General features: G+C 37.2%; 1 protein-coding gene across 2 annotated transcripts; it reads left to right on the top strand.

The window, feature by feature from the left end:
* Positions 1-7: 7 nt before the first annotated feature.
* On the top strand, positions 8-5,993 carry GTF2H5 (general transcription factor IIH subunit 5). 2 transcript variants are annotated; one of them, XM_031056272.1, is made up of 3 exons: positions 8-20; positions 1,114-1,209; positions 2,517-5,993. In XM_031056272.1, exons 2-3 carry the CDS (start codon positions 1,175-1,177, stop codon positions 2,695-2,697), a joined length of 216 nt encoding a protein of 71 aa, XP_030912132.1. In that variant the 5' UTR covers positions 8-20; positions 1,114-1,174; the 3' UTR covers positions 2,698-5,993. The 2 variants fall into 2 exon arrangements, with proteins under 2 accessions (XP_030912132.1, XP_005420163.1); XM_005420106.2 differs by having other exon boundaries at positions 8-62.
* Positions 5,994-10,475: the final 4,482 nt, after the last annotated feature.

Genomic DNA, 10,475 nt, shown 5'->3' with positions numbered 1-10,475 from the left:
TCTGTCGGTGTGTGGCGGAGGTGGGGGAGCGGGTCCCGGGAAACGCTCTGTGTGTGGCGGAGGTGAGGGAGGGGGTCCCGGGAAACGCTCTGTGTGTGGCGGAGGTGAGGGAGGGGGCTCCCGGGAAACTCTCTGTGTGTGGCAGAGGTGAGGGAGCGGGTCCCGGGAAACGCTCTGTGTGCGGCGGAGATGAGGGGCCGGACTGGAACCCCCGGGAACTTCTCTGGCCAAGGCGGAGGTGACGGGCAGGCGGGAGGGAGGGTTTGGGTCCCTTGGGAACCTCTCTGACCAAGGCGGGGGTGAGGGGCAGGATGGACCAGAAACTCCGCTGAGGAGTAGCGTTGTCGTAAAGAGTCTTTGAGTTTAACTGGGGCGTTGATTGTTTGGATTTGTGTGTGGGGCGTGTTGTGCTTTCAGATTTCCTGTGGTCGCCAGTGCTGTTATAGATGATAATATAATATCGCCTTTTGCATTTATAGATTAGCTTTTTGCGTCACAAGTAGTTTGATACGGTACAATTTATACTTAGTTTAACTGCTTTTGTGTACTATAACCTGTCAGTTTGTGTATGCACTGTATAGTTCGTATGAATATGAATAGTGTGATAAATATACTATATCGTAAGTTTAGCAAACTGTTAAAATAGAGACTAAAATCCTTCTATGTAGCTAACTCAGAGAATGGTGTAAAGCAATTATTTTGTTTCTTACATCTGCCGACTGGCCTTTGCAAGCGATGACAGTGACAGAAAACTGAGCATAAGCATCTGGGAAGGATTTATCGATTCTTTGCTATCTTGTGAAACAACAAGATAGAACTACAGGAAGAAAAATAAAATACATGGACCTAATCTACAGAATGTCCTGCAGACAAGTCAAAGGTTAAAACCAAACAAGAGAAACATCAAAATCTCAATTAACGTTTGACTAATGTATAAAGTAATGAATGTGCATGTAACCCCAACAATGTAACTATATATTGAGAACATGATTTTAGGCTACCTCTGTACTCTTTGGCCGTTTGCCAAAAGCACCCCAGTGCTGGAAATTTGTCCTTCTTTTAGCCTTTATTGAACTTCTAAAAATTCTAAAGAGTGAACTCTGTTTTTCACAGTGTGATCCAGAGCAGAGGTTACTCTTGCCAACTCTTCAGTGTTTGTGAGGGAGCCAGGAAGATGGTGAATGTTCTGAAAGGTGTTCTGGTTGAGTGGTGAGTAACAGCGTTTACTGTCTCTCCTTGTGTCAAAGACTGTGTTTCTTTAGACCTGGAACTAAAGTAACTGAGGAGCCCAGACAAAAGGAATTATTGTGGGAAGGGTGGTACTGAACAAGCAGAGAAAAGTGCAGCCTTTGGGGGAAGAAAGAGAAGGCAATTGTAGAAAATCTTAATGCCAAACTCCCATTTTTCTATTCAAGAGACTGTTTTCCACTTATGCCTAATCTCTTTAAAGAAAAGAAAACTGCATATGAATATGGGGTAAAAAATAGGATGGCAAAGAAGTTAACGATCACATTGTTATAAAAAGCCAGGGTTTTTTTCAAAATATATAACAGTCTGCAAATTATTTTAATTAAATAAAGTAGAGAAAAGGATGTAAAATATTTAAAAGTAGCATTAACTATGAAAAATTATGCTTCAAAGCTATATTCTACCATGTCTGATGGTCCCCTAATATTGCCACATTTTTTGAAAGGTACACAAGTGAAAATTTTAGCTGTATATGTAAGTTATCTGTATGCTTGTCAGGTACAATTTACCCTAGTACAAGTGATCCAGTTATCCTTCAAATTCCTTGAAAATGTTAGATGCTCCCTCTTGTTCTTTGTATTGCTTGCAAACAGAGTTTCTTGCTGTTGTTGTTTGTGAAAAAAGTAATTCTCTACTGGCTGATTCTTGAGGGAGACCAGGTAATCTTTCATTTCTCCTTTCCTGTTTGTTTTCATTTGATCAGCTCTAGACTGAATTCGGTGCAAGGCAAACATGTGGTTCAAAAGGAATGTGCTTGGAGTTGGTAAATGTCAGCTTTTGATGTAGGTGCAATGTACCTGTTTTCATATAATCTCATCTCTGGACTGAGAGCACTCTGTGCTCTACTACTTGAGTGAGATCTGTGTTCTCCTCTCTTTTGGTTATCCTTATGCTTTAAGGAAACATGTTTTTATGAGGCTGTTGCTGAAATCAGAAATGTAAGTTCAGTCTTACCTTATTAAGGGTTGGACTTTTGAGTTTTAGTTTTGGTTTGAGTGTCTTTGAAGCTGCCTTAGCAGCAGCAAAAGGAAACTTCTCTGCTAATAAAGCAGCTGGTTCTACTCATTAGACTTTATTACAATTTTATTTTTGTCTCTATAGGAACCAAAACTATTTGGAAAGAAACAACTTTTACTAAGCAAACTGTATTTAAGCTGTGAAAATTAATTTCAGTTTTCCTAAACCCTTTGGGAATGTCTTTAAATGGTGTTTCTTCTGTTTGCAACTGTAACTGTGAGTTGGGGTCTGATGTGTGTTTGTCTCTACAGTGACCCTGCAATGAAGCAGTTTCTGCTCTACTTGGATGAGTCAAATGCTTTGGGAAAGAAGTTCATCATACAAGACCTGGATGAAACTCATGTCTTTGTCTTAGCTGAGTTGGTCAACTTTCTCCAGGAGAGAGTGGGCGAGTTAATGGACCAGAACTCGTTTCCTATTACTCAGAAGTGAGAAAAACCAGAGAAATGGGATTACTGCAAGTTTTGGAACAGTGAATTTCAATAGTTTGGGTTGTTACTGTTTTAATAGATAACGCTGTGGCATGTAAGTTCTACATAGAAGTGGCTACTATAGAAAATGCATCATTTTCATAGACAAAATGGTCTGGAATTGGATTTTGTTTCTCATTTTGAAAGAATATGGTATCTTTATTAAAATACTTAAAATTATACGCTTGAGGAGTTCCCTTGAGAATTTTTGATGCATGCTGTCTGGTTTTCCTTTAGGTTTTTATCTTGCAAGATGATATGACCCAAAAAGTAGAGTAGTGTTTCTGTAGTGGAATGCTGTATGAGGTCTTGTGATGTGTTGTGTTCCTGCGTGTGATTGAATCTGATTATAGCATGACTGATGGAAAGTAAACAATGTCTGTTGAATTTGTGCTTGATGGAACATCTCTAAACTGGAGGCATGGTCAGATGGGTTGATGGGTTTTATACAGCAGGATGAGAGTTGATCTGAGTGTTTTGTTGTGTTGTTTGGGGGTTGGGAGTGTTGGGATTTCTTTGTTAAAATATGTTACAAATGCTCCATACTACTTGCCTACTTTTACCAAGGCTCTGCTTTCTGACTTGTTCTGAGTTTGGAGGGGAGGGAGGGATATGGGAGGATTGGGACAACAAAATCTATTGCCCTAGATCATCATAAATTAAAGGGGTAACAGAAATGGGAAACCAGTCTTATAGATATAATTGCTTGTATTTTTTCACTGAAGCTGATAGTCACAATAAGTTAGTTATGTGGTCAGACTCCCATGCTCTATCTAACAAAAAAGAAAGCTGGATTTGGATTTTTGCTTATGGTTTTTTTCCTTCAGCTTAGTTCTTTTTCCCATACTGCCTTTTGCTGCAAAGAAACAAGCTTTGTAGTGTCATGGTTTCGTTGTTTGGGGTTTTTCTGTATTTGTAACTTTAGCTCAGACACTGGCTTGGTTTTCAGACCTACTCATGTACTTTAGATAGATGCCACCTTTTTGTCTTTGAGAAAAAGAACAAGAATAAAGAGAAAGGCTTTTATAAGGGGCAGTTCTCCTTACTGACTCTCCCTCTACTGCTTGTTTCTCTTGTCCAGTAAATATCAGATTAATTGGTAGGTTTGTCCTTGTTTTTTGTTCAGATTGGTTTTTTGGTTTGCATTTTTTTCCTCAGGAAGAAGGAATCTTCAGGAGAAAGTTTCACTAGATGTTTTTAATCAAAAAGCTGTCCAAAGAAAGTTCTGTAGAATTGTGTATGTTCAGGCATATGTGGACGAGCAACTAGCCCTGTAAAATTTAACTTCGTGACATTTCTGGTACCTTCTCTTTTCTCTGACTGTGTAGAACAATGAGTTTGGGTCCAAATTGTTTAATCTCTTTCTTTCACAAGTGGGTGCTTCCCTGGTCATGTAGATTAAGAACCAGCTACATGTGTTTACCTGAAATAAGAAGTTTAAATCTTATTTATAAGTGGTTTATGGTTTCTTACCTCTTTCTTGAGATTGATCTCAAGAGACAGATCAAACACTGACCTCATAACTGTTATTTTTTGGAAGATTATTTGGTGCTCATTTAACGAAGAAATAATCAGTAGTTTTAACATGGCATTATAGCTTAGTACAATTTATTTAGAAGTGTCTGTTTCCTTTCTTTGGAATCCTAGTTTATTTTCCATCCAGATTCTGCTGAAAGGTAAATCATCCATCACTCTCTTCAAATTACAGCATTTGAAAAGTCATGTTTGGAATTCCACATGTTAAGCTTCTCTGTATTTCTCATGTCTAGTGCCCTATTTCTATTGTGACTTTCCTTTTCAGTCTATAATAAACTTCTTGCAGTTCTTGTCTTTTTCTCCTGCTTAACTGTACAGCTTTGCAGCTGTATTCACTGTATTTTAGCTTATATTTACAATTGATAAATGGCTTATGCAATACAGAGGGATGGAAGTTCCAAACTGTATAAATGAAACAGTTGGGCATGCATTCTTATACTCTTGCTCACAATTTGGTTTTTCTGAGCAAACAAGTTAATGGATTTTTAACTTCTAAACCTGTCAATACTTTTGATCCTTCCAGTACCCTAACAAGGCATAACCAATTCTGTGCTGGAAGAATAAATAAAAGATGTAAAGATGTAAGTTGGTATCATCATATGTAGTCTAAGGAGCTGAGTTCACTGTAGTTCCTAGAGATAAAAGGATCTTGAATCGGATAGTATGGTGAAGGAAATCTAATTAGGAAACTTTTAGAAATTGAGTATGTGTATGACTTTAAAAAGCAAACAAGCAAAAAACCCAAGCAACGGTTTCTGTGATTTGAATAAACTTGGACCTCTGAAAGGTTTTGGTTCTTTTTAAATGCATGTAGTCCTAGAACTTACAACAAAAGTTCAACAAAAGCTTCAACACCAACAAAAATATTTGCCCAGATGGTGAAAAGTAGATACTAGTGTTAAAAATACCTATACATTTTGAGATAATCTGCATTTACACTTACAGATTTTAAACATTTGTGCTGGTTTTCATTCAGGTGCGAAATATTATTGGCGAGTACAGCTTGGAATGAAACACTGTGTTAAAGATACATTTTTTAAAGGCTGGAAACATTTGAGAAGAAAAGCTGTAGGAGCTCTGTTTAAATATATCCATGCTTTGATAATAGAGTTGATAGGGTGAGAAAGTCAGCTCTCGCTGTATTTAGAATATTGTATGTTAATTTAGTGTTTGTCTCTATAACTAATATGTTCACTTTTTTGCTAGTATCTGTCAAAGAACTACAGTGTTCTCAGGTCCTGCTTGAGCAGCAAAAATACTGTTTGAATGACAGACTTGTTGCTGCTTGTAAAAGCACCAAATTTTATCTTCAAGGGTTTTCACTGCTCACTTTTAGCTCTCAGTTTGAGTTGAAAGTATTTTGTGTACTGGAAGAAGAGCATGGTAGTACAATTACATAAAAGACACTTGAACTTCCTTCATTACTTGCTACTTATTTGTACTTAGATCTAAATAAGATTGCAAGTTTACTTGTTAACATTTTGTGATGTAAACAGTTGTTCTTGTGTAGTTATTGTAACTTGAACATGCTCATAAATTCTTCTTTTGTTAACACATGCAGAAGCTAAAGAGTTGTATTTGATAGAAGGATGAGACAGATCTCTAAAGCAAGGTAAGAGAATTTGAACGACTCAAACAACATGTTACGTGGGAAGAGAGGGATGGAAACTGAAAGTGTGGCTTCCTAGTGAAATAAAGTGATAACATTTCATTTTTATTGAAGATGATACTATTGGGCATTTTGGGTTTTTTGTTGAAACCTCAGATTTTTTAAAAAATTTGTTTATTAATGGCCTTCAAAGAAAGTTGTGTAAAAAGCAAATAAGTCTAAATGCTGTCACATATTTGGATGGTCTTATAAATTGTGGGATAAGCTAATTCTGGAGAGGGGGTTATTTTAGCAGGGGGGTTGGCAGCACAATGAGTCTGACCCTGCTCGGTCAGTATAGATAGGGGTTGTAATGACTTGGTTTGCTTGTGACCAATGCCTGAGTCCCTCTTCCTTCTCTCTGGTACAACAAATAGCCTCAGGAAGAATAATTGTCCAGTACAGTAAAGGAGGAAACTGCCAACAATCACTAGAGAGAATGGATGTGTCCTCAAAAAAGAAAATAGAGATTGCTGTTGGAAGAAAATAGAGAATGCTTTAGGAAATTCTACCATTTTACCAGAGAATGTGAGACTGACTGGATTTGACTCTGTAGCTAGACTGCCTGTGTTTCACTAAAAAAAGTAGGCATCTGAATCCATTTGAATAATAGTGGTTTTGTTTATTTGTTTAATGTACTTAAAATGATAACTGGGGGACTTGAGGGGGTTATTTTAGATTTTTGGTACTTAGTGGTGAGAGCTAGATGGCTGTCTGATGCACTGTACTAAAGCTTCTCCAAGTGCTGTTATACATTAAGAAATCCTGTTTTACAGTCTTTCCAGGTTTATAGGGTACATTCAAAAGCATATCCTCTGATTCCCTCTTTTTTTTTCCTAATGTGCCATACCAACAGATTTTACAGTTTTTTCTCACTCAGCTCTGCAGGGCCACCTCATGTGTGTGAGATCCAGAGAGCATGTGCTTTATGCATTAACAGGATTGTTTACTGTGAGCTGAAGTAAACAAGATTGTTTACTATGAATTAAAGATAGTGGTATTTCATGGTGTCATTAAAATTACTTATATTTAACCTTTCTTAGTTGGCTTCTTCACCATAAAAGTTCAGTCAGCCCCTAGGCTGACCTTTCAAAAGTAGGGCACTAAAAATAATATATAAATGTGTATACATACATATATATCTGCATATGTATCTTAATCACTCTTTAATCATATAAACCAACACAGTCTGAGAGGTATATTTTGCTCTTAAACAGTAGACCACTGAAGAAAACAGTAAGCTTTCATAATAAATTTTTTTTGCAGTTCCAAATTCCATATAAATTTTCACACTGACTCCTTGACTATCCCACAAATGATCCCATTGAAGCTGGTAGTGGTTACTGTGAAATGAGTGCATTACTCAGTATGTTAGAATTGGGTGTTTGTTTTGTAATGTAGAGTGTGGCAAGGCCTATATGTGCTATACGAAATCAAGGATTCAAAATAAGTTGAAGTTCACAGGGATGGAAGAAAAATTTCTTCCTAAATTAAGTCATTATCTTTGGGTTTATGACCTAGCAGCTAATCAGAAATGTAAACAATAGGATATGTGATATAAATTTGATGTGGACCTGAGTTTTTGTTTGGTTTTTGGTTGGTTTTTTTTTCTGAAATGTGGAATATAAGTAATGTTTTACCCATCTTTGTTTCAAATAAAAGATTTTCAGGACTGAAGAGCTGACAGTTTGAAAGCAGACCAGTAAGGGGAGCTCTTGCCAATATTTTAAGCTGCTTAAAAAAATTGTTGCAACTTGGGCAGTGCTGGGTCAGAGACTTATTGTGCTTTGGACCATCAGATATGCTTTCAGCTAGAGATGAACATTCAGCTTCAAAGTGTTCTTCTAAAAAGACGTTCACTGTTGGAGATTTGGGAATATTTTTAGCTCAGAAATTTCTTAGCTGTTTAGGTATCCAGTGTTTTCTCTCTAACAGCCATGTTACATTAAAATGATAAGTCTGAAATGTGGTCTTGCTGTCAGATGTTACTGGTAGGTCTGTGTATCTCCACACCATGAGCCTGCTTTAGAAGTTGCTCCATATTAAGTTACGTAGATTTTAGTAAGTGTAAATGAAAAGAATTCATTGTAATAAGAAGTAAGATTTATGAGTTCTTCCTCTTTATTTCCTCAAAATACAAAATGCATTGTTCCTCAAATCACATGCATTATAGGAGACCATACAACATTCAGTCTTACTGTATTTCAGTCTGCACTGGGGATTTCTGCATCTTTCTCCTTACAGTGTTGCTCATAGTGCATGGAATTGAGACATACAGAAAGTTTTTCCCTCCTTGGCCCCCAAATAAGTAGCGTTATTGGTTTACAGATATGTAATGGTAAAATTCAGCACATTCCCTAACCAAACAAAAAACTACAACACCTACCAATTAAGTTTTAATACGAGGGGCAAACCCCCCTAGGACTTTGAATATTGGGGATTGTATTTTTCATATAGACTGAAAAAGTAATTTTCTAACTTCTGATTGCTTAGCACTAAAAAGATTTAGACTAGAAACAGACTATAAAATTGCTGCCCAGTGAAAAAAAAATCAAAGTGGAAATTTAAAAGCATTACTGCTAGCTTTTAGCTTTCTGTGCTTGAGCAATTCTAGGTGTTAGTAACAAGTGTGAAGTTCCTGGAAGAAGTCTTAAGACTCATAATACCAATGCAGGAATGTGTTTGAACACACCAAAGAAAACCCATCTAACACCAAAACTGACAGATAATTGATTTGCCACATAACTAGCCCCTCAGGAAAGAAACAGCAAAATTTCTGGATGACTACAGACTGAAGAAGTTGACTCTCAGAGCTGTACAGCCATTCATTTTTCTATTACAGAAAAGATGGCCCAGGCTGTAAATGGCAGGATATGCAGAGCCATGGGTACCCTTGCAGCTGTGAAGATCTCCCTTGCAGATAAGAGAGTGGTGCATGTTTCTGCAGTGTTGGCACAGCTCATACACTGTCAGTAGAGAGAGGTACACACACCAAGCAAATGATCTCGCACCATTTCCTGTGTTCTGTTCCTGATGTACCAAAGCTAGAGGGGTGACATGGGAGGGCAAAAGAGAAAAAAGGCAGGAAAGAGGGGGAAGAGTATTTTAGGCTTGTAACTAGTATTTCCTGTTAATTTTGAAATTTAACAAGATCAGAAGAAGAATAAGGATCAAAAAGTTTACTTGCAATTAACTAGATCTTAATTGGTTTACAAAAGGCTCTGTGTTTATCCAACCAGAGACCAATTATATTTCTTAATATTTATCCTACTTAATATTTCTAAATATCAGTTTCTTAATATTATTATTAAATATTAAATACTAAAATTATATTAAATATTAAATATTAATTTCTTAATACTTCACCTACCTTTCTTAATATTACACCTGCTAGTCTACTTGGCTCTGTCCTGAATGGGACCACTTTTTTCTGTGGAATGATAGTATAGTTTTACTTCCTCTTAATCTCTTAATTCTCCTACACTGGCAACTTTATTGTGTGTAAGACATGTTTTGTCTGTGTGTCATGTCATTGGATATACAGGTATTCCAGAAGCTAGAGTTTCAGCAGAAGTGAGTAACCCTGGAATAATGATGACCTTCTGAATCATCAACCAGATACGAAAGAAAAATTTCTCTTCAGCTGTAAAATGAAGCATGTTCCCTATATTTAATTTTACTTTTGGTCTAAACAGAGACTAATTTTATCTTTTGATATTAGGAAAGTTATAAAATCAGTATAAAACTGAAGAAAAAAGAAGCCTGGTTTCTTAATGAATATTTGAACTCAATATTGTTAAGCACAACCACATCAAGGCCAATGTAATGAAGGACTGTGATAGCTTTTAGTGTTGGTCAGGTTGCCTTTTGGGCAGAGGGAGCTGCAAATAGCACTTGAGAGGAGCCCTAGAGGAAGAATGAGGAGTGGGCAAAACTAAGCATCTGACCAAATCTGTCAGGAGGACTAGAGAACCTGAAGTCTTGGAATCAGTAAATGTTTCCCCTTTAGGCTTTGACTAGGGTTTTTTAAAGCTATTTCTGCCTGTTTAGCCTGCTGTGTGACAGCAGGAGCCAGAAGGAGCTGTAGGGAGTGGGAAGGAAAAATTCTGAGGGTGGATGTGTTTCAGAAGGTGGTTCCTAAAGTAGTTTGCTGCAAGTATGAAAAACTAGACCAAATTGAGACTGTCTTTTCAACGTGCAGTTATTCTAGCTCATTTTTTAATTCACTATAAAACAAAAGAAACTGTGAAGGTCCAACAAAAAACTTTTGTTTGACTTGGTAGCTATGAGAAGCAATCCACTACACTCTAAATTTGAAACAGTGAAGGAAGCTTTCATGTAATGCATTTTTGCATTGTCATCATAGTTACTTGAATATCATAACCAAAGCGAGTCATAAAAACAAATAGAGCAGACTGTGAATATAGTCTGCCTGGACTTTAGTAAAGCCTTTGACACCATTTCTCACTGCATTCTCCTGGAGAAGCTGGCTGCTCATGGTTTGGCCTCGTGCTGTTTGCTGGGTTAAAAGCTGGCTGGATGGCAGGGCCCAGAGA

This window comes from Geospiza fortis, unplaced genomic scaffold, assembly GCF_000277835.1.
Source record: "Geospiza fortis unplaced genomic scaffold, GeoFor_1.0 scaffold162, whole genome shotgun sequence".
NCBI classification, from domain to species: domain Eukaryota; kingdom Metazoa; phylum Chordata; class Aves; order Passeriformes; family Thraupidae; genus Geospiza; species Geospiza fortis.
This window is presented reverse-complemented; position numbering and strand designations above follow the sequence as displayed.